Below are 25,107 nucleotides of genomic sequence, written 5' to 3'. Positions count from 1 at the left end.
AAAGGATGGTCAATAAGTCTTTGAGTGATGGTGAGATCCCATTAAGATGGAAACAAGTTTTGATAAGACCTATCAAGAAAGATTCTAGTCTTCTTTCATCTGAGCTGGCAAATTATCACCCTGTGTCAAGTCTGCCAATAGTGACAAAAAGTTTGGAGAATATAGTATTGGATTAGTTGGAGGATTAAATGTACGAAACTCAAATCTTGGATATAAATCAATGTGGCTTCTGTAAAAACCACAACACTGAGTATTTGTTTTTGAGTCTATTGGACTGCTTACTAAGTTGTTTGGATTGAGGAGATGCAAGTATCCTCATCCAGCTTGTTTTAAGCACAGCATTAGATGAAATGCTATTCAGGTGTTTAGTGCTATATGGATAGGAGATACAGTATTAGATTGGTTTAGATCATTTCTCACTAATAGGGTTCAAAGAGTTCAGATAGGGACTAAGTGCTCATCATGGCAGGAGCTTAAGTAGGGAGTGCCCCAGTGGTCAGCCTTTTCAGCATTTCTATTTAATATTTATCTTCCCTGGGAGCATTATTATACTCTTTGAAGGTCAAGTATGTGATGAATGCCGATGATATTCAGTTTTTCCTACCATGCGGTCCTAAAGATGAATTACCAGAAAGCAGACTGCTGATTATCTTTAGTAAGGTGAGTGGTTGTCTAATCACTATCTGTTTCTGAATATAAAGAAAACTAGGATTTTATGGGTAGGAAAGGGTTTTGTTGGTTCTAAGATGTAGGTGAAGGTAGCTTCTGACCTTTCTGTGCCAATTCAGACAGAGGTACAATGTCTGGGAGTCTTTTTAGACTAACCAAACACAACGTGCAAGGAAAAAGTTTCAGTTCCACCACAATATACTGTGTAGATTTTCAGTTTTTATTCTTACAGTCAGTAGAGAACGGCAGCTCCACGTTTGTATATATAACCAGGTATCAGTCCCCCGACACGGTCCCGTGTTTCACTGGTGGCTGCATCGGGAGGGACCACATTGAATATAAATTCTAGAATATAAACACATTTAGTCAAGGTGGAACATAAGATAAGAGGCTAATACAGCAACAAAAATACAGTGTATACGCACATCCTTTAATTGAATCATGGAGCGCAAACACCCTCACTCTGTCAACTAAATTTAAAGAAGAAGCCTTGGCGCCAAAACAGCTGTCATCGCGAGAACGTCAAAGTTAGTCCCGCCCCCATTTACCCAAATAGGCGCCATTCAATATCCTTATTGAGCCCGTGGGGGTGAATGGTTTTTAAAGTGAAAATCCATCTCTGTTCTCTTTTGCCTAACATCTCAGCATAGTCCCCACCCCTCACAGAGGGGGAAACAATCTCTAAGACTGAAAAGGTGAGATCAGAGATGGAATGGCCCGAATTAGTCCAGTGGGAGACCAGGGGTTCTTCGGATCTGAGGAATCTAATATTGGAGCAGTGCTCGATGATACGTGTTTTCACCATTCTCTTAGTTTTACCAACGTATAACCTAGGACATGGGCACTGTACCACATAGACTACCCCTTTAGTTGTACAGTCAGATACCCCGCGTAATTGAAAAATCTGTCCAGAGACTGGGTGTTGAAAGGAGGAGGTGACTGAAGTGTGGCTGCACATCGTGCAGTGACCACAGGGGCTGTGACCACCTATCCCTCGAGTGTCCACCTTATTCCTGCCAAAAGACGTGTGTACTAATTGATCACGGAGATTACTGCCTCGGCGAAATGAAAAGCGTAAATTCCCCCGCAGTAAAGAGGATAACGCTAAATTTTGCCAATGTCTGCGAATCATTGAGGATATTGATTTGCTGACAACAGAAAATGGTAATACACAGTTTAAAGATGTATCAGCATCATCAGAAGAGGGAAGGAAAAGCCACTCCCGGTGGGTATATAACGCCCTTTTAAAAGCTTTTTTCACAACCCGGGACGGATATCCCCTCTCTAAAAATCTTAAAGACATCACCCTGGACTGTTGTATAAAGTCCTCACGGGAGGAGCATAGACGCCGCAATCTAAGAAATTGACCAATTGGAATGTTGTCCCTGAGTGGTTTGGGGTGACAACTCGAGTAGGCCAGTAACGTGTTCCGGTCAGTTGGCTTCCGGAAGAGTGTAGTGACAAAAAGATTATTTTCAACAGAAATTAGAATATCCAAAAATGAAATTTGTGAAGAATGAATACAATGATTAAATTGGATATGTGAGTTCAGAGAATTTAACCAGTCAAGAAACAAGAAAAATTGTATGTCCGACCCTGTCCAGATGATAAGAATATCATCAATATACCTAAGATAAAGTGATATCCTTGAAAACCATTCTGAAGGATATACTAGGGTGGTCTCAAAACGGTCCATATAAAGGCAAGCCAGACTGGGGGCCATAGTGGCCCCCATAGCTGTGCCTTTGATTTGTTGGTAAAACGTCTGGTCAAACAAGAAAAAAATTTTTGTCAATGCTAATTCAGACAGTTTGGTCAGGAAGGAGGTGGACACTCGATGTGGAGTAGGTCGCGTTTCCAAAATATCCTCAATCACTTGTAAAGCCTCAAATTGGGGAATATTGGAGTATAGGGAAATCACATCGAGGGTTACAAAAAAGAAATCACCTGGGGGAACCACAGAATCCTGTAAAATAGAAATAAGGTGGGAGGAATCCCTAACGTAAGAATGAATCTGTGATACAAACGGCTTGAGAAAAATGTCGACGAACTTTGATAAAGGTTCCAAAAGAGAGTTGATGCCGGATACAATGGGTCGCCCCGGGGGGTGTGTCAGAGTCTTAAGTATCTTCGGAAGAATGTAAAATAATGGTATAACTGGGGCCTTGTTCACCAAAAAATTAGCCTCTCGGTTAGTTATCATATGGATGTCATGGGCAGACTGCACTAAAGATTTAATCATTTCCAACAATGATTCAGTAGGATCTCCAGGGAGAGGGGTATAAAAAGAGGTGTCTCCTAATTGCCGTAAAACCTCTGCCTCATACTCTGATTTGTCAAGGACCACAATGCCACCGCCCTTGTCAGCAGGTTTAATAACTATAGTGTCGTCACTTGATAGAGCCCTTACTGCAGCTACCTCCTGCATTGTGAGATTATACTGTACAAACGTATTGCGGGATACAATCATCATGGCTTCCTCACATACTAACCGCTCGAAAGCTCCCAAAAGAGGGTTAACAGGGCCAGGAGGAGACCATCGAGACTTTTTCGAAATAACAGAAATATCAAGTGTAGGTGGAGAATCAAGAAAGAATAATTTAAGTTTTAACAGCCAGAAAAACCGGTGTAAATAAACCTGTAAATTAAACTCATCACATTTCAAGGTAGGTACAAAGGATAAACCCTTTAGAAGCACTCCCCTTTCAATGTCTGTCAAAGTCCGAGAAGACAGATTAAAGATGATATCTTCTGTTATTGCCAAGGGTCCGGAGGAGCCCGTGTTCCTCGTGGAGGTTTGTATCCTGGTTGAGTTGCTGTGGTGGCTGGGCGGGACCGAGTACTGCGGGTTTCCCGTGGAACCTGGGGTGGAGCCTGAGGCGGGTGGCCAGAGTCTAAAAAAGAAGCTGCTATAGACGAGTAGCGTGATGATGCAGGTGCAGATAAGGAAGCTACGGCTGGTAAAGTTGGTCCTTGAATGGAAGTGAGGCCCCCACGTATCCGACGTCCTTGTCCCCGGCCACGCGGGAGATCCTCGCCTGAAGATTCCTCCGAAGAGGAGGATGATGATCCTTGGGCAAAGGACACCTTCTTCTGAGGTTTTGTTGACATCCATTTGTATACGTTTCCGGAGCTGTAGTCGGTCTCGTCACGCTGAAATTTGCTGTATTTAACAGCCTTTAAATCAGTCCGGAAACGATTCAGATTATCTTGAAATTCCTCAAGTTGATGTTGAAAGGTATCCACAGGAGAAGAGTGTTTTATCAAATCCAATTTCACTGACAGTTCTTCTTGAAGAGTAATTTGTAACTCTTTATTAGATTCAATAATCAGAACCATAAGGTCCAGTGAACACTTGTTGAGTATTTTATTCCAACGTGTAATGAACGCTGGATTCTCTGTATGCAACCTCGGCTCCTTCTGTATTCGGAGACCCCGGGGTATCCGCCGAACCCGGCAGTACTCGATAAGTGTTAAAGAATGAAGTTCAGCCCTAGTCAACCTCTTCTGAACATTTATCACATCGGACCAAGAGGGAGGGGGAACAGAATCAGTAGAAGGTTCAGCAAAGAACGGAACATCTGTAAGAATAGCGTTCACCGCTTCTTCTGAATAACTAAATGTAACATCATCGGTAGCCATTTAAAGCTTCAAAAATCGGAATAAGCCAAAAGATAACAGAAGCAAAACCCTGCACTAAGCAAGTAACCAAACACAACGTGCAAGGAAAAAGTTTCAGTTCCACCACAATATACTGTGTATATTCACACCTGGGAGTCTTTTTAGACTCCCAGGTGTGAATGAAGTCTAAAGTGCGTCATGTAGCTAAAGTAGCTTTTTATTAGCTGAAGATAATTAGTAGGGATGTGCAATCGTTTTTCCCGAATTAGGCAATGTCAATGAAATTGCCTAATTCGGAATGGTTCTGGATGACCGAAAATTTTGAAAAAATTCATTTTTGAGTTAGTGCATGCTAATGGGAGTTAGTGCATGCTCCCGATAGTGAGCGCTAACCTGAAAATTGGGCCCCTGAAAAAAAAATCCCGGAACCGCGGGAAAAAGGAAATTCCCGCTGGGGGGGGGGGGGAGCTGAAACGAAGCCCGAAACAACATTTTTACACGAAGCACATCTCTAATGATTAGGCCACTGAAAAGATTCTTGCTGTCTGATCTTTTTCAGACTGTGGTTCAAGCCATTGTGCTGAGCCACCTAGACTATTGTAGTACCTTGTATTTAGATCTACCAGAGAAGTTGATACATATTCTGTAGGGGTGTGCATTCGGATTGACCGCATTAGTAAAACGCTACTCATATTTTTTTTTAACTTAAAAAATTGATTCGACATAAACGATCGGATTTCCCACATATCCAACATAGATATGTTGGATATGTGGGAAATCGCGATTGTTGAGCCAAAATAAAAATATAAACCCCCTCACCCTCCTTAATCCCCCCCCCCCGACTTACCACAACTCCCTGGTGATGGAGCGAGGAGTGAGGACGCCATTTCTGCAATCCTTGGCGAGAAGCATGTGACGTCGGCGGCACGTCGAGTGACGTCGGCGCCACGTGATTCCCGGCGAGTTCGCGCCGGACGGCTCGTTCGGCCCAAAAAGGACTTTTGGCCAGCTTGGGGGGGCCTCCTGACCCCCCCAAGCTGGCCAAAAGTCCTTTTTGGGCCGAACGAGCCGTCCGGCGCGAACTCGCCGGGAATCACGTGACGCCGACGTCACTCGACGTGCCGCCGACGTCACATGCTTCTCGCCAAGGATTGCAGAAATGGCGTCCTCACTCCTCGCTCGATCACCAGGGAGTTGTGGTAAGTCTGGGGGGGGGGATTAAGGAGGGTGAGGGGGTTTAAATTTTTTTTTTGCACATATGTACATATACCCAACTCATTGGATTTTTTTTATGTCCATATTGGCCGCAAGTGGGACCCCCTTTCGGACATAAGAAATATGAACATAAAATTTTGCTCTGCACATCCCTGATATTCTGCAGCTTGTGCAAAATGCTACTACGCGGGTTCTTACACAACTATCAAGAAGGGAAAATGTATTGCTGGTGTTGAGAGAGCTACACTGGTTACCAGTAAAATGGAGGGCAAGATTTAGATTCTTGATTATTGTTTTTAAACTGTTAAAAAGTGCATATCCTTGTTTTACAAGATGCAATAAAGCTGTATACTCCAAAATGGACTTTGAGATCAGAGGGTACTTTGCAGCTGTGTATTCCTTCAGTTAATCAGTTAAGTGGGTTCAAGCCAGATTGTCAGTTTTCCCCTCAGTAACAGCCAGAGCCATAACATGCCTATGGCCATAGGTGCTGCTACCACAAGGTGCTAATGAGAGCAGAGCAGCTGGCTGCTGGTGGGTCCTCAGCAAAAGAAAAGCAGTGCTGTGCTGTCAAAATTGACAGCATGGTCAGCACGGCCTTAGTAAGTGGCCCCGCTGTCAACGCTGCTGATTCTGGCAGGACTGCGCTGCTTTTCCACTTACTAAGGCATCGCTTACCACACTGATAATTTTGGCAAGGCGATGCTGCTGGGGAGGAGGAGGAGGAGGAGGAGGAGTAAGCCCTGTCAGAAGTAGTTTGATGCCTGTGGCCGGAAGTCATTCCCTTGGCCACGGGGACTGAAGAAGGAGATTGCTGCCTGATATGCCAAGGAGGAAGTGAGTGGGAGAGAGCACGTGTGTGGGAAAGTGAGAGTGAGAGCATGTATGCAGAAAAGTGAGAGTGATTATGTGTACAGGAGAGTGAGAGTCAGCATGTGTGCATGTATGTGGGAGAGTGAGAGGGTGAATATGTGGGAGAGAGAGCATGTGTATGGGAAAATGAGAGAGAGCATGTATGTGTATATGAGAGGGAGCATGTGTGTAAACTACCACCCAGTTAAGAACATAAGAACATACCATACTGGGTCAGACCAAGGGTCCATCAAGCCCAGCATCCTGTTTCCAACAGTGGCCAATCCAGGCCATAAGAACCTGGCAAGTACCCAAAAACGAAGTCTATTTCATGTTACCGGTGCTAGTAATAGCGGTGGTTATTATCTAAGACAACTTAATTAATAGCAGGTAATGGACTTCTCCTCCAAGATCTTATCTAATCCTTTTTTAAACACAGCTATACTAACTGCACTAACCACATCTTTTGGCAACAAATTCCAGAGTTTAATTGTGCGTTGAGTGAAAAAGAACTTTCTCCGATTAGTTTTAAATGTGCCACATGCTAACTTCATGGAGTGCCCCCTAGTCTTTCTATTATCCGAAAGAGTAAATAACCGATTCACATCTACCCGTTCTAGACCTCATGATTTTAAACACCTCTATCATATCCCCCTCAGCCGTCTCTTCTCCAAGCTGAACAGCCCTAACCTCTTTAGTCTTTCCTCATAGGGGAGCTGTTCCATTCCCTTTATCATTTTGGTCGTCCTTCTCTATACCTTCTCCATCGCAATTATATCTTTTTTGAGATGCGGCGACCAGAATTGTACACAGTATTCAAGGTGCGGTCTCACCATGGAGCGATACAGAGGCATTATGACACTTTCCGTTTTATTCACCAGTCCCTTTCTAATAATTCCCAACATTCTGTTTGCTTTTTTGACTGCCGCAGCACACTGAACCGACGATTTCAATGTGTTATCCACTATGACGCCTAGATCTCTTTCTTGTGTGGTAGCACCTAATATGGAACCTAACATTGTGTAACTATAGCATGAGTTATTTTTCCCTATATGCATCACCTTGCACTTGTCCACATTAAATTTCATCTGCCATTTTGATGCCCAATTTTCCAGTCTCACAAGGTCTTCCTGCAATTTATCACAATCTGCTTGTGATTTAAGTACTCTGAACAATTTTGTGTCATCTGCAAATTTGATTATCTCACTCGATGTATTTCTTTCCATTTAAAATCTACCCCATTTTGTTGAACCTCATTAATTATCACAGCCTATTTCATGATTGAGAGGATTATGCTGACTTGTCCTATATGTTTTATGTTTATTGCTTGTCTCGTTTATGCTTTTTATGTATATTTTTAAATTGGAAACTCTCTTAGAAAGTGGGTCTAAAAATGTTTCAAATAAATAAATATTATAGTATGTTTCCTTTTTTGCTATTTTGGGTGGTTCCCATTTGGATAATTGTGATTTATTGCAATATTTTATGTCCTCTGTATTAAATAAAAATGTTCTGTATTCTAGCTGCTTGAAGGGGAGATGGAAGGAGCAGGCAGTATCCCTTTGTTGTAGGTGGAATTGCTTCAACTGGAAATTTCAGTATTTCTAAGCTATATTGTTTACACATAGGGGAGATGCCTATAGATCTTGGAAAATTCACAAAATATAAATTTTTCCTTCTAGTGACGTTTTCAAGCCCCTCCAGTTTATTGTGCAGCAGTAGGTTATCCTTAATGAGGGCTGGATGTGTTGCCTGCAAAATAGGGAATATTGTTCTCGCAATTCTTCAGATGTGAATCACATTTTTCAAATTGTCATAACTTCCTAGTTTGAAGGCAGTTTGTTCAGATAATTAACAAAGTTGACTAAGAAAACTGGTTAGGGAGGTTTCAGTGGGTGAAACTATCATCCAGATCTCCTTCAAAGAGATTGACTCAAGTATTACAAGAGGAGAGGTCATTTTGAACCTCACTCGTACTGGAACCATCACCACTGCCAGGGTACCCTGTGCCTCTGAGATGGAGTTCAGCATGCTCACATTCACTGTAATGCCTAGCTTGCCTGGTAACATTTATTTCAAGGATTGGTGACTCGGGAGGTGTAAGTTAAAAAATAGAGCCATTTTTCAGGGGTTTAAAGGGTCTGTGATAACCAGGGGGAATGCAGACTATCAAACCAGGAGAGTTTGGAGGACCTAGCTGTCAATTGGGTGAATTAGTGGACAAACTGGTGAAATTATCAATGGCATGGACACTTGCTCCTTTTAAAATTCCCCAATTTAACTGGTAGAAGCTGGATTTACTAGCATGGGTGCACAAATGCATGCAGTCAGGCTATTTTATATACTCTTATATGCAAGTTATAAAACTGGCGTGCAGGAGCTTTCTGGCGCATATGTGTCAGTGCACTGACACATATGCGCCAGAAAGCTCCTGCACGCCAGTTTGAAAGTTACTGTCCATATGTTCATATTTGATAGCTTTCTACTGAGACCTATCTTCATAATTAACAGCCATATAATTAGTAGAGATACAGTAGACCTAGAAATCAATCTCTGCTATAGTCAAAGTGAGACAAATATACAGAATTGCTAGCTAATAATTCTTGATTTTGGTGTTACACTATTTATTATACTTGATATTTCACACCTCTATCTAAGGGGTAATTTTCAAAAGGATTCACATGTGTGAATGTAACTACTATTGTAGCAATTTTCAAAAGCCCACTTACACGAGTAAAGTGCATTTACACGTGGAAAACCCAGCTATGTGCATGTAAATACTTTTGAAAATCATGCCCCTAGTGGGCACACAGCAGATTCCATAAAATTACTAAATAGATACCTGGAGGCCAATGTAATAAGCAACGCTAAGCTTAACTCGGGTTTTTAATATGTGTTCACATTGAGTTTTTGGCGCTAACATTGCTCTGGTATGTAAAAAAAAAAAGGCTTCAACACCAAAAAACCTGCACTTAAATCCTGTGGCAAGTTTAGCACAGGTGCATGCAAATTGCAGGGAAATAGCCTGATTAGCTATTAAGCTGCAATGCAAGGAGGTGCTCTAAAATTGCAGGATAATAGCTCCTCCCCCCAGGTCTAGCCCAACAGGCTAAGTGGTCCGGGTCTGGTCCCAGGGGTCCTGTCTCGCTTGTGCCAACCTGATGAAATTGTTCTTTCCCCTGTAGGTCCCTGTAAAGTACTGGTCCATGGCTTAAAAAAATAAAGTGCCCTTGTTGACTTCCCCACAGACCCAATCCCCTTCCCTACCAAGGAACCCCTGCTGGAGAGCCTACTTCAAAAGTTAAAAAAAACCCTGTATAGAGCAGAAACTTTGAAACAATAAATGAAAAATTCTGCTACTTATAGCTCATATACTATTATAGATGGGAGGTGTGGATGACCATCATATGTGTCTTGTCACTGGCTATATTGGTAAAGCCTATAATGACACTGAGACCTGGTATTTGTGGTGCAACAGGCTAGAAATTATGTGGTATAGCCTTAACGCACAATATCCAGTTTAATCATCGGTCATTCCTCACCACAGTCTATGTCCAGGCTCAAAATCGCTTAGCTGTAATGAACATAAGATAGCGCACTGAATGACATTTAATGTGCACTTATCTGAGTCCTGAAGTTAATCCTCCAACTCTGCAGGGTTTCGGAGTGTATAACACTCCTTCTTCAGGGAGCTTCAGGATGTCTTGGATAAGTTACTTCAGCTTTCAATAGCCTATAGTGCTTTAAGCAGTATGAACTCTGCTGTAGTTACTATTGCCGCGTCAAAGACACCTCCCATCTATAATATTATATGAGCTATAAGTACCAGAATTTTTCATTTATGGAGAGCCTACTTCAGCAGGGCTGTTCCTGATTGGTCCTTTTCATTGACTTAAATCAGTGAAAGAACCAATCCCCTTTCAGGACAACCTTCTGACATGTAACAGTGAAGGGCTCAATAGACAGTTGCGCATCAGGCACAAACAAAAGTACGCTTGATTTTATAAGACACGCATATCTTATAAAATCCGGGGTCGGCGCGCGCAAGGGGGTGCACATTTGTGCAACTTGCGTGCGCCGAGCCCTGCGTGCGCTGCCTGTTCCCTCCGAGGCCGCTCCGAAATCGGAGCGGTCTCAGAGGGAACTTTCCTTCCACCCTCCCACCGCACCTTCCCCTCCTTTCCCCTACCTAACCCACCCCCCTGGCCCTATCTAGACCCCCCCCCCACCTTTATCCGAAAAGTTACTACTGCCTCTGGGCAGTAGTAACTTACGCGCGCCGGCGTGGCAGGCCCCGACACAGGCCGCTGTGTCGGGGCACTCGGCCACACCCCCAGGCCACCCACACGCCCCCGAACATGCCCCCAATCTGACACCATGCCCCCTGGCCATGCCCCTGACCGCCCACACGCCCACAAACACGCCCCCGATCCGAAACCGCACCCCCCTGGCCACGCCCCCGACCGCCCCTTTTTGCAAACCCCTGGACTACGCACATCCTGGGGCTTGCGCACACCGCTGAGCCTATGCAAAATAGGCTCGGCACACGCAGGGGGGGTTTTAAAAGGGTTACGCATGTACCTTATGCACGTAACCCTTTTAAAATCCGGCCCAAGGAAATTATGTTCTTACAACTAATAACATACCATTGCTGTTTTAAGTGAATACAACAGAAAATTGATCTTGTAAATTTAGTATATAAATAACTGTTCAGCGAAACAAACCAAAATATTTCCTAATTCTCACTGAACCCAGTTTAAATGAATGCCTATTTGAATAAACCAGTCAAAAAACAATTTATAGTACTGTCATGGTACATTATCAGGGTAGAAGATTTACAAATAGATTTATGTTGTCTGCTCTTCAAAATTGGGTTCAGTTTTAGAACCTTCTGCAATGCTCATCGTTTGCCAGGCAGGTTATTGTTTTTTAATATTGTACTCAAGTCTTTATATATTTCACATGTCTGTTCAGTGTTGTTTTTACTGATGACCCTTTAAAAATAATTGTTGTATACCTGTTCCATCATTTTGCAGGGCAGAGACTTCCACAGTGGGTGTACACAAGTTTTATCTAAGAAATATCAGTCTGACAGATTTTGGGAAAGTAAGAACTTTTTAATATTTTTCTACTGATGAAATCTCTAACAGTAAAATTTATATTTTTTATGAAGTTAAGGATTGCTTTTTTTTTTTTTGTTTGCCAGTTTTCTCCTGCTATTTTAGTCCTCCAGCTCTATCAAAACCAGCCTCTATTTGGGCTGTGGTGCCATAAAGCTTCATTTACAACTACCCCCATCAACTTATCAAACACAATCACTGCAGTTATTAGGGATGTGAATTGTTTCTATAACGAATTGAAATATCGTACGATATTTCTTAATTCGTTATATATCGGCTAAAACGTGAAACGAACACTTTTCCCCCCAAATTTTCATGAAAATCATTTTTCAGGTTAATGCGCGCTAACTCCTGTTACTAAGCCGAAAAACAATTTTTTACTAAAAAAAAAAATGCCGATCCGCGGGAAAACAAGATTTTCCCACGGCCACACGAACCCAAAAGCGCAAACGATCAGGCACCCGATGCACATCCCTAGCAGTTATATATGCAGGGACCATAATCCAGGGCTCCATATAGAACACTACAATTGTGGGAGCTAACTCTGGCCACTAGGTGTTGTCACTGTACAATGACTGGTACGCCCTCTTCTCAAGGGTTATAGATGCTACCACCACAGCAACCCTAGTCTCAGCCAGCCAGGGCAATGGAATCGTCCAGGTTCTCCATATATCAGTGCACAGCATGCCATAGAGTCTACAGCTCCATCTCAAGATTGTTATTCTAATACAAAATATAGAATAGCTTGGCGTTGGAGATGTGAATCAGAACCGGAATCGGTTCCGATTCACATTGTTAATTTTTTTTCGTGCGGCCCGATCGCGGTTTTGTTTATCGGCTGCGCCCGAGCCGATAAACAAAAAACCCAGCCCAACCCTTTAAAACTGATCCCTTAGCTTCCCCCACCCTCCCGAACCCCCCCAAAACTTTTTACAAGTACCTGGTGGTCTAGTGGGAGTCCCGGGAGCGATCTCCTGCTCTTGGGCCGTCGGCTGCCACTAATCAAAATGGCGCCGATGGCCCTTTGCCCTTACCATGTGACAGGGTATCCGTGCCATTGGCCGGCCCCTGTCACATGGTAGGAGTAATGGACGGCCGGGGCCATCTTTAAAAATGGAGCAGGCAGATAGAACTGGCAATGTTTTCAGCAAACTTCTCGGTTCATTTATTCCCCTGCTGATTTGTATTTACATTGTAAAGCCTTTCCAAGGGGCAGTAGGGGTACTTATAATCCTGAACTGACCTCACAATATTCTTTTAGGAATACAACATGTACTTTCTGCTTCAAAGTTATAAAACTACTGTATGTGTTAGATATGAAAAAGAGGAGCTAGAAACCACAAAGGAAAATATAAGAAACAAAGTAGTCCAAGTACATAAATCATAAAAATATAGGGGGTAATTTTCAAAAGGAGTTACATGCGTAAATGTAGCTACTATTGTAGCAATTTTCAAAAGCCATTTACTCAAGTAAAGTGCACTTATGTGAGTAAATCCTATAGACAATTCAATGGCATATATTGTAGCAATTTTCGAAAACCCACTTACTCAAGTAAAGTGAAATTTACCCCAGTAAACCTGGTTTTTACTCGAGTAAATGCTTTTTAAAATCAGGCCCATAATATATAAATATATCCCTTGATGGTATTTTGCTCTGTCTGAAATTCATTATTATGTACATATACATTTTAAAGATTTTATTACTAAATATGATTTTATTATAGATGTTTTGTTTTTCAGAGCACCCCTCACTCAATGCAATTGCATGACCTGCATGTAGCCCTGTTACAGGCAGAAAGCTGAATCATGATCATGTTGGGCCATTCATTTTGTTTTTTTGTGATTTGATTTATGCTTTCTATGTTTTTAATTGGGTCATTAAAATATATTTTAGTGATTCTTTTATTGTGCTATGTTATTTTATTAGTACAATTTATGAACTATTATTTTGATAGTTTTTGCAAATTTGTTTTAGAATGTACACGTTTGTGCCACTTTCTTTCTATAAACTATATGTTATATACCTGTGAAAGCTGTCTTATGCACTCATCTTTCTGCTCTTGCTTTATCATTTATTCAGCACGATGTGCTTGCGCTATCTCACAGTTTTTAGTTAAGCATGATTTCAGGTTTGATACCCTGTATGAGGTAAAACGCGATGTATTTATTTATCTTTATTTTAAGGAAGTGGTGAAAGAAATGAATCGGCTTGGGATGATCATAGACTTATCCCACACCTCTGCCTCCACTGCAAGAGCTGTCCTCAACATCTCTCGCGCCCCCGTTATATTCAGTCACTCTTCAGCCTTTGCAGTCTGTGCACACCACAGAAATGTTCCTGATGATGTCCTACGAAGCATTGTGAGTAAGCAGTGGGATTCACCGATGCTAAATCCCCTGACACATTTTATCTGATGCTGCGTTCCAGTTTGTTTGTTGCATCACCGTGCCCTTTTGTGATGTTAAGAAATAATTCCATGTCCCAGTCCACACATTTCTTCAACAGCGCAAGATGTAAGAAGCAAATTCCATAAGATGATCTGTAGTGTTAGAGTGAGAGATATAGGGAATTTTCCCTCCCTCATCTTTAGTAGATAACACATCTTCTCATCTAGACTTAGATAGAATACATATATGCTAATTAACTACGTGCAACCAGTGCTCGGTCAATAGTAGAGCTGTGATTTGTTGGAAATAAAATAGACATTATCGGGTAGATTTTCAAACAGCGCGATTTGGCGTACTTTTGTTGGCGCATCAGGCGCAAACAAAAGTACGCTGGATTTTAGTAGATATGCGCATAGCCGCGCGTATCCGCTAAAATCCTGGATCGGCGCGCGCAAGGCTACCGATTTCGTATAGCTGGCGCGCGCCGAGTCGCGCAGCTTACCTCCGTTCCCTCCGAGGCCGCTCCGAAATCGGAGCGGCCTCGGAGGGAACTTTCTTTTGCCCTCCCCTCACCTTCCCCTCCCTTACCCACCCCCCCGGCCCTGTCTAAACCCCCCCATTACCTTTGTCGGGGGATTTACGTCCCGGAGGGAGACGTAAATCCCCGCGCGCCAGCGGGCCGCTAGCGCGCCGGGACGCAACCTGGGGGCAGGTCCGGAGGGGGTGGCCATGCCCCCGGACCCGCCCCCGAAACGCTACATCCCGCCCCGAAAACGCCGCGCGGATCGGGCCCGCCCCCCTCGGAAAACCCCGGGACTTACGCGAGTCCCTGGGCTCTGCGCGCGCCGGTAGGCCTATGTAAAATAGGCGCACCGGCGAGCAGGGCTCTTAAAATCCGCCCCTATGTATTTATTTTTTTTTTCTGGTTTTAGGTTTGTTCTCCAGGCCTTTTATTGCAACATTTTCCAAACACAGAACTTTTAATTTTGAATTTTCTCTAAATTTTCATGCATTTGTTTATAAAACCAAATGAAAAAACAGCAATGGAATTTTGCTAGTTTTCACTATACAAAGTAATTGAATGTAGAAAAAGAAACAAATGGCCCATCCTGTTTGCCCAGCTAGGTTTTTTAGGGTTGGAACTTCTGCTCATCCTAGGGAGCTTTCATGTTTAAGTCTACCACTGCTTCTGCCTCTCCACCCTCCACTGACCCTCCCCTTCTTGTTGAAAATGTTTCCTGGGTCAGGCCTGGCTCTGCTTGCGCCTGCCCTGCAGCTGTTCCTATTACAAATGGTGCTGGCAGACTGAAGCCAATGCCATTTGTATGTCCACAATTCAAGTAGTGCTGGGGGCAGCAGTGAGCGGGGATTACTCCTACCCCATGAAGACATTTTAAACAAGAAGGTAAGAGTCTGGTTTGGAGGACTAAGATGGTTGAAGGGTGGGCCAGGGAGTGGGGGATTTATTTGGCTGTGGACTGGACATGTTTTTACTTTTGCTTTTCTCAAAATTGGGAGATGAGCGCTAGACTGGGCGAACTGGTGGTTGAACTGGTCAACCTGGTTACGGTGTGGACGCTCGCCTGTTACAAAATTCCCTCACTTGCATGGCTCATACCCGATGTCACGTGGCTACGCATGCCCACTTGGAAAACTGTGAGCATACATACGCGAGCCGAGGCTATTTTATAACAGATGTGGGTAATGTGCATCTATATTAGAAAATTGCTGTGTCTCCGGGGTTGCGCCAATGCGCACACGAGTATATGTACGTCCGCACGCCCATCTGAAAGTTACCATCCCTCTCAATTGCATTTCCTGCATTCAATTCCACACCAGTTAAAGATTAATCAATTAGTCTAATCAACACAAGACCGGTCACCTGGAATATAAGTGTGTCCGATTCTGGAGGCCATCCTTTTCAAAAGATAGCAAAGATAACTTTCAAACCAGTGCACTCAAGTCCATATATGCGCAAATATATGCACAGATTATAAAATGGGAATCTCTTATCAAAAACATATGTCCGAATGCATGCTACATATGTAAATGTTCGCACACAAGTGGCTATATATGTGCAAACATGTCCTTGCTTAAATATGTATACGCGCATAGGGCCAGATTTTCAAAGGGATACGCGCATACTCCCCGAAAACCTGCCCGAAGTTCCCCCTGCACGTGCCGAGCCTATGTTGATTAGGCTCGGCGGTGCGTGCAAGCCCCGGGACGCGCGTAAGTCCCAAGGCTTTCCTGGGGGGGCATATCGGGAGGCGTGTCGTGGCGGTGCATCATTTGGGGGTGGGGCTGCGGGCGTGGGTCCGGCCCAGGGGCATTTAGGGGCATGGACGAGGCCTCTGAAACGGCTCCCGAGCCTGGGAATCGCGCGCCGGAGGCCGGCTCGGTGCGCGCAAGTTACACCTGCCTCGGGCAGGAGTAACTTGTGCAATAAAGGTAGCGAGGGGATTTAGATAGGGCTGGGGGGGGGGGGTGGGTTAGGTAGGGGAAGGGAGGGGAAGGTGCGGGGGGGGTGGAAGGAAAGTTCCCTCTGAGGCCCCTCCGATTTCGGAGGGGCCTCGGAGGGAACAGAAGAAGGCTGCACGGCTCGGTGCGTGCAGGCTGCAGATTTTGCACAGCCTTGCGCGCGCCGATCTTGGATTTTAACAGATACACACGGTTACATGCGTATCTATTAAAATCCCGCGTACTCTTGTTTGTGCCTGGTGCGCGAACAAAAGTACGTGTGTGTGTAAATTTGTAAAATCTATCCCATATTTTTTCGGCAATGCGCATGAACTTTTGGATCCTCCAGGGTAGGCTCATTTAAAGATGGCCCCCCTTCCCCTGGCACTACTAGGGACGTGGCACGGCTGGCGTCCCTGGTGGTGAGGAGCTCCCATTCCCCAAGTCAGAAACTTAGGAGTCATCTTGGATAAACAACTGAGCCTCAAAAATTTCATCAACAACACAACTAAAGACTGTTTTTTCAAACTTCAAGTACTGAAACGATTGAGACCTCTCCTTCACTTCCACGACTTCCGTTCTGTTTTCCAGGCAATCATCTTCTCAAAAGTAGATTACTGTAACTCTCTACTGATCGGCCTTCCTGCCATTACTATCAAACCATTACAGATGCTGCAAAATGCAGCAGCCAGAATTCTTACCAGGACTAAAAAAAGGGACCACATTACTCCCATCCTGATGAACCTCCACTGGCTCCCGATCGGAGGAACCCCCGCTGAACGACCTCCTGCAGTCGATCTCCTGCCGGCGCCATTTTCCGTACGGAAAACGATTCGCGGCAAGAAATCGCTCCCGGAACCCCGCTGGACTCCCAGGAACTTTTGGCCAGCTTGGGGGGGCCTCCTGACCCCCACAAGACTTGCCAAAAGTCCAGCGGGGGTCCGGAACGACCTCCTGTGACGAATCGTTTTGGTCTATGGCCGCCGCCATTTTGCGGCGGCCATTTTGCAAAATGGCGCCGGCTGAAGACAACACGATGCAATTGAGGGGGCTGTTCCGGACCGCCGCCGTTCTGGACCACCGCTAGATCCCCAGGTAATTTAAAGCATTGGGGGGGGGGTTTGGGAGGGTGGGGGATTTAATTTAAAGGGTCAGGGGTGGGTTTTAGGGGGTTTTAGTGTGCCGGTTTTCCTGCCCTCCCCCTTCCCCCGATTTACGATTTTTTAACGATAAATCGGGGGAATTGGTATTGTATCGTGGCCCTAACGATTTTTGACGATTTAAAATATATCGGATGATATTTTAAATCGTCAAAAAACGATTCACATCCCTACTAAAACCTGCATTTGGGAACACATCGCAACATGCAATAAAGCCTTAGTGCAACCTATTACACGGCTTAATGCTATTGAAAAAGGTGTAGCTAAAATTTGCGTTAAAGCCGTGCAATAGGGCTTCACAAAACAGTGAACCCACCCCTAACTCCTCCTCTTCTTCTAATTTGCATCGTACCATATGTTATGGTGCTATTGCATGCATTAAAGGCATTTTTGCATACGCTAAAGGTGCTTAATGCATGCGAAAACACCATAACGTTATTTCATAAATGACCCTGTTAGCCGGTTAGAACTAATCTGACTAAGTTACAACGTATATTCAGTGACACGGCAAAGTCACTGAATATGTGCGCACTTTACCGGATAAGTCTACAAAAATGGAGCTCCTCACAATCTCCAAACCCCCAGCTCGCTCGCTTCCTGCCTTAAGTAACACCAACCCTCCACCCGACGCATTCACCTGCAATGTGAGAGATCTCGGTGTCTATCTTGACCAACATTTAAATTTCAAATCTCACATCCACAATACCATAAAACAGGTTTTTTTCAAATTGCACATCCTAAAAAAACTTAAACCCCTGCTATATACCCAAGACCTCCACACAGTCCCACAGGCAACTATCTTAACTAAACTGGACTATTGCAATTCTTTATTTCTGGGCCTCCCTCTCTCCACTATCAAACCCCTCCAACTATTACAGAATGCCATGGCCAGAATTCTCACAAACACACGTAAATCTGATCACATTACCCCTATCCTAAAAGACCTCCACTGGTTACCCATAGCCTCCCACATAAAATACAAAACACTCACCATTCTCCACAATCTATTGTACATTCAAAATCACACTTGGCTCGAGATTGCACCACGTTTCCGATCATCAACCCGCCCTTCCAGATCCAACCTTGCTGGAACTCTATACACCTCCTCCCTAAAAACTGCTCACCACACCTCAACCAGAGAAAGGGCTTTCTCCATTGCCAGCCCTTCCCTATGGAACACCCTGCCCACGGCCCTCCACCTAGAACCTAACCTGTCTAAATTTAAAAAAGGGCTCAGGTTTCTCCAAAATACTGTGTTATTAGTTCCCCTCCTCCACCCTTAGCTTATCCTTCCCTGTCCCCCCCCCCCCCCCCTTCTATCCCTTTCACTGACATCAATGGTCTGGTACCTACCAGCCCATCTGTACATTTATTATCTATTGTTAATTTATATTTTTTCAAATATGCACCTGTACATATATTGTTTATTGTTAATTTATATTTCGAATGTTCCTATAAAATCTCTCTCTTTCTCTATCCTTCCTACTGCTGTCTTCTCTTCTCCTTCATTGCTGCTCCCCCTTCCCTTCCCTGTTATTGTAGTTCTCTCTCTTGTTAATTTGTTACAATGTAAACCGGCATGATGTTCCGACAAATGTCGGTATATAAAAATCAACAAATCAACAAATAAATAAATAAATACCTGGCTAAGTTTATATTTTCTCTATGGGGCATGTAAACTTAAGATGTAAACTTATCCAGCTAACTCCAAATATCGGTAGTTAACCATATAAGTTATACAGCTAACTTGCTCAGTCCCCGAGCCGCCCAATACACACCCACTTATTATGCATATAATTTTTAGCCATATAAGATACTTATATGACTACGTGACAGCCACTGAAAGAAGGCGCATATTCAGCGGCCTCTACGTAGCCGCATATGTTCCACTTATCCGGTTAAATAGCGCTGAACGAGCTTTGAATGTTTGCCACTGAAAAGATCATAGAAGCACCTCCACGCAGAACCACAATGGACTAAAATGGCCATCAGAAATTTGAGTTATATTTTACTGCTGCTCTGACTCAGGTGTTACATTATCTGCATTAAAAACAAATGCTAAAATGACTCTCTACATTGCCCTGGAATAGCTATATCCTCTTTTACATGCAATCTGCACCCACCCATGCTATTCATACTGCGGGTTTCACAGCATAGTTTAATGGCAGTAAAACCCATGTTACATGCCTAAGTTTAGCATCGAAAAACCTGTGCTAAAACTGGAGTAAAAACCTACAGTAGGCTCAGCGAGAATTATAAAATGGCTCCTATATTCCTAATGATGAAATCATCAACTACAATTTCCATAAGAACATAAGAGCATAATCCCTCCCTCATGGGCACAAGTTGCTAGAGAAACATTTTCAATTTGAGAGGATAATGCATCACTTGGTGGGCAGGACCTAGGATTAGCTCTTGCCATACCAAGTAAATGCTCTGCTTCCTCCTCCAAGACATCATAAGGACTTACCATACTGGAGGCGAGACTGCTCTACTATGTCTCAAGGTGTCCTCTCTGTCTCTCTACTTCAGCTTCTCCAAGTTTTCCCACTCTGGCTTTTAGAGATTGGACTCATTCTCTGAGAGCCAGAAGCTCTTTGCATCAAGTGCACACATAGAACTCCTCAGACATGGTCGATAATCATACATGTGGCACTCAGTGCAAAAGACTGGATAACCCCCATCTTGCTGCTGTTATTCTGTCTGCATCTTAATATTATTGAGTTAGTTATTTAAGGTTGCTATGGGAATAGTGATGCTTAATCTAATATAAAGTCCTTTACATTTATTTGATGTTTTTTTACATCAAATTTGGAAAATGACATACATAGAGTCAATAGTTAATCTATTGATAAGAACTAGGTTACTCCCCTGTTTTATCTAAATCCTGGATTGACTCGTGAAAAATTCCCCTCTTATCCTCTTAATTAGGATAACAGTCTATAAGTCAAAGAATTTGCTCAGGGTGGATGGAATAGACAGTAAAATTAACCTAGCTTTCTCCTTTAAATCAAACACACCTGATATTAAACTAGAATAATTCCTTTACCCTGTATTCTCTTTCCTCTTCCAAGCTTTAAGTCACAAAATTTCCCAGCACATCAAATCTCACAAATCACTCATCAGCAATGGCACCTTCTGCTCTCAGAACTGCCACATCTCAAAAAAGATATAATTGCGATGGAGAAGGTGGCGCGCCGGTGGCGCGAACAAAAGCACGCGCGAGCATATGTTTTTAAAATCTACCTCAGCGTATTTTTCCTCAGAAATAAGTCAGACCTTCATTTCTTGCAGAGAAAGAACAAAGGCCTTGTGATGGTGAATTTCCATACAGAATTTGTGGCGTGCAAGAAGACGGCTACTATTTCCACCCTGGCAGGTTTGAAGCTAATTTACCCTTTCTATTCTGATTGGTAAAATTCAAAATGTCTTAACAGTTATATAAATCATAAGATATTCTATGCTGAGTTAGACCAAGGCCCATCGAGCCCAGGAACTTATCTCTGACCAGTTTGGGTCACAAGTACCTAGTAGATATCAAAAACCAGATCTGTTTCTTGTTGCTCACTCCCTGGATAAGTGGTGGCTTTCCCCAAGTCTTCTTGGCAAATAGTTGTTCATGTATTATTTTCCACGAACTTGTCCTAATCTCATTCAAACTCCACTAGGCGAGCCACCTTGACCACATCCTCTGTCAGCAGATTTCACAGCTTAGGTAGCAATGAGTCAAAAGAACTTTGTACGGTTTGTTAAATGTGCTGGCTGTTTGTTTCATAGAGTGCTCCCTTGTTTTAGTATTATTTGAAAGGATAAATTTATTTACCCATTCCACCCCACTCATGATTTTATAAACTTCTATCATATCCTCTCTATTATCACTTTTCTAAGTTGAAAAACCCTCTTCTGTTTAGCTGTTTTTCATAAGAGAGAGTTCCATTTCATTTATTATTTTTGTTGCTTTTTTTTCAGTACCTTTTCTAGTTCCACTATGTCTTTTTGAGGCGGTGTGATTAGAAATGCACACAATACTGTGAAAACATCATGGATCAATATAGAGGCATTATGATATTCTCTACTCCTTTGCAAACAATTTCTCACATTCCATTTGCTTTTTTGATTGCTACAACACACTGAACGGAGAATGTCAATGCATTGTCTACAAGGAATTTAAGGTCCTTTTCCTGGGTGGTAGTTCCAGGGCTGGGGCAAGAGTATTAAGCACCCTATCTTCAGCCTTGAGTCTCTCCCACCTAGCCCTCCTCACCCTGGCTCGCTCTATACTGTTCAACTGGGGACCTTATCTCCCAGGTATACGTTCATCCAGGGACCTTATCTTCTGTGTTTACTTCCCGAGGACCATACCTCTCAGGTTATATGGCTGGTAATCAAAGAAATATCTCAGCCTTACATGTCTAAGCAACAATCTTTATTAAGAAAAATTGTAATATAAGAGTCAGATAAGAATGCAAGAAAGAATAGACAGTTTCTTGGGAGCAACTGAAACCATCTAACAGTGACATGCTTCAAAGTCTGCTCAGTTTCTACATGGTATATTGCTTTGTTATATACATGTATTGCTGGCAATGTTTTACTTTTTTTTTTCTTTTCTGGGACTTTTTCTTATTTGGAATGGAAAGTTACTGAAACTTTCTACAACTATGGCTAAAGCTAAGGCTTTGTCAGGTGCATTATCTGGTACACTCCCTTCTCCTCTGTTCAGTAGTTAGGCCTTGAGACATGGGTGAATTTTCTACACCAACTGTTTCAGTTTCTTGCTTAAGGTTATTGCTCATATTAACAGAAATGCCTTATTTCACTTGTGCTGAGTTGTTCTTTTATTATTTAATCCAGGCTATTCTCATTCCCCTCTTGAATAATTATTCCTAATAATTCTTCACTCTGGATGGCCCATATCTGGCTGTCTTAGGTTGCCTGGTATAAACCATCCTAGTGGTAGGATAAGAAGAGTTAATATAATCTAATGAAAGTTAATTGCTTGTTCTTCTGGGTCAACTGTGGGAACACTTCTACAAAAGTGGTCATGAGTGGGTTTTAACAATGGAACAATTTTTGTAAAGTAATTAAATGTAACCAACACACAGAAATCATATGACTTGGGGAGTTTGAGAAAAACTATTTCATCACATAACTAATAGTGTCCAACATAAAGATTTGTAAAATTTTGTATCACAGAATAATTAGCAGTGTCATAAGGACCATAAACAAATGGATAATTAAATCATCCTCCTTGTAGGAGGCAAGGGAAGGGAGGAGAGTTCCACATACATTGTGCATGCAATGTATGTGGAATTGAAGATGTGGATGTACTGGGTTTCTGTAACCAAGTGTACAGTTTCAGATAAAGTCAATATACATGTTATATAGAGTGGACTAAAGGTCGTGAAAGGGAAGTAGCGGTCAAGCAATTACATTTCTGTAGAAAGTCAGTGATGGGGGGACTGGGTAGAATGGTTGCTTTATGAATAACCCATGTGCTATTATGGGTGTAATAGGTATAGTTGCAAGAAATTGGGTTTTGGGAAGTAATATCACTGAGACAAAGTTAACCATCTCTAGGTAGATCAGCAGTGAGTGGGGGGTGTGCAATATTGCCTAAATATTGTGTTCATGTTTTTTCCTGCTATTGGGTCCTGGGAAATATTATGTTGGTCACAAGTATTAAATCCTAGTATGCGATATAGCGGCACTGGTAAAGCAGGAATATGGGAAATGGCCTTAGGACAAGGGGTACAAATAATACAGTCAGTAATCACATGTTAAATAAGGGTACACTGACTCATAAAACAAAGGAAAACAGCATCTAGGTAAAGCATAGAACAAAACAAACAAAGAGAAAATCAGGCAAGAAGTGTGAATATTTCAGTTCATATAATAAAGGGTGCAAGATGGCTTCTGTGGCAAAGGATGGGATGATTTCTGAAATTAATAGCACATGACATATTCAATTCTCTCAGTATGGTGCATTTCTTTGACATCGAAGCATAGCCTCTTAATTCATTATTACTTGAGATGTGTAATGGATTAAAACCTAATATAAAATCAAAACAAATTCAAATTAATCAGTGAGAAGATTCCATCATACTCAGAACTCCCTACACCTAGTAATCCCTACATATATACTATTACTATAATATTCCCACTTTATTATTAGGTAACATGCAATAGTCAGAAACACAAATAACTTACAGACATTACATAGAAACATATATTTCACTAAACTGACACATAAATTCATTCATTGCATTCATCTGGTATCATGACACACAAATAACACAAAAGACAAACAACAATTAACACATATATGAGCTCAGAAATTAGACCAAAAAGTGTTTTGGAAGTGTTTGGATCAATCCAGAATAAAACAAAAATCAGAATTGAGTTAGATCTGTTAAAAAAATTAAAAGAAATCAAACTGGGAAAAAATGTCATCTTCAAACTTTACATCTCCCATGGCAGGAAGGCTGTCAATCTGTAAAATATGGAATCTGGCATATGACACGATTAATGTAATGGTTAAAGTGAAATTTTAAAGTGACATTAAACTAAACATTCTGATATGCCTTAATTCAGCAATAGCGGTCATGAAGCTACTTTCTTGCTTCTATTGTTATGCCTCTAGGAGTCCCTACTATACGTTATGCTGTGGAATAATACCAGCTTTAGTTTTTTGTTTTTTTTTTAATTTATACTTTATTATCTTTTTCAAAATGAACATCAAAATATTTCACTTTGTACAGAAACATGGCATCATAATCGCAATTATTATACATGAAAAATATTTACCAACAAATCTCCCTTATTGTTACCCTTTAGACCACTATCACAGTGGGGGGGTGGAGGGAACAGTAGGAATATATAGGTAATGGATGGTCCACGGTCTGTACAGCCTGTTTTCCGTCAATTCTGTTAATTGTAATTTATTCTAATTAATACCTATTAATAATGTCAATTGTAAAGCCTGTTGCTAAGTTATTGTTAAATGTAAACCGCGGTGATGTATATCTTTACGTACTGCGGTATATAAAAATCCTTAAATAAATAAATAAATAATTATTATAAATTCTAAAACAAATAACAGGTACCCTGTATAACCCCAAATATCAAATGATGAGATTCCCTTAATTCTCTAGCATCGACTGGACTCTTTTTGATTGTATAAAGTCCTTCAATTGTTCTGGTTGAAAGAAAATATAACTGTCTCGATTATACTTCACTGCCCATTTGCAGGAGAATCTCAGGAAGAATGAAGCTCCCAACGCTAGTGTTTCCTGCTTCAAAGCCAAAAAGTTTTTTCTTTTTATCTGTGTAATTTTCGTCAAGTCCGGATATATTCTCAATTTTGCTCCCATAAACAATGACTCCATTTTTTTGAAATATGCTCTCATTACATCTGTAAGATCTTTCTCATTGTAAAATGTTATCAATAAAGTACTTCTTTCAGTTATTTCAAATCCCAAAGTTTCTAGAAACTCCGTCAAATTGGCAAAGTCTCTTGGGATTTCTTGCACATTCTGTCTATTCTTGCTTGACAAAAAGTATACTTTGTCTAGGGGTGGGGTTTCTTGAGAAGGAAATTCCAAAATCTCAGTGAAATACCTTTT

The 25,107-nt window shown here is 42.2% G+C and overlaps 1 protein-coding gene across 6 annotated transcripts in view; it reads left to right on the top strand.

Annotated features, from left to right (window-relative positions):
• Positions 1–25,107, top strand: part of LOC115095211 (dipeptidase 2-like) — a 171,497-nt gene that overhangs the window by 110,636 nt on the left and 35,754 nt on the right. For all 6 annotated transcript variants that reach the window (XM_029608591.1, XM_029608587.1, XM_029608588.1 and 3 more), the window contains 3 exons: positions 11,394–11,463; positions 13,662–13,838; positions 20,780–20,864. In XM_029608591.1, the coding sequence (XP_029464451.1) occupies positions 11,394–11,463; positions 13,662–13,838; positions 20,780–20,864 (332 nt within the window). The remainder of the gene's footprint in view (positions 1–11,393; positions 11,464–13,661; positions 13,839–20,779; positions 20,865–25,107) is intronic.

The sequence above is a fragment of the Rhinatrema bivittatum genome, chromosome 7 (assembly GCF_901001135.1).
Source record: "Rhinatrema bivittatum chromosome 7, aRhiBiv1.1, whole genome shotgun sequence".
NCBI classification, from domain to species: Eukaryota; Metazoa; Chordata; class Amphibia; order Gymnophiona; family Rhinatrematidae; genus Rhinatrema; species Rhinatrema bivittatum.
The sequence above is the reverse complement of the archived record's forward strand: the minus strand, read 5'-3'. Positions and strand labels throughout refer to the sequence as shown.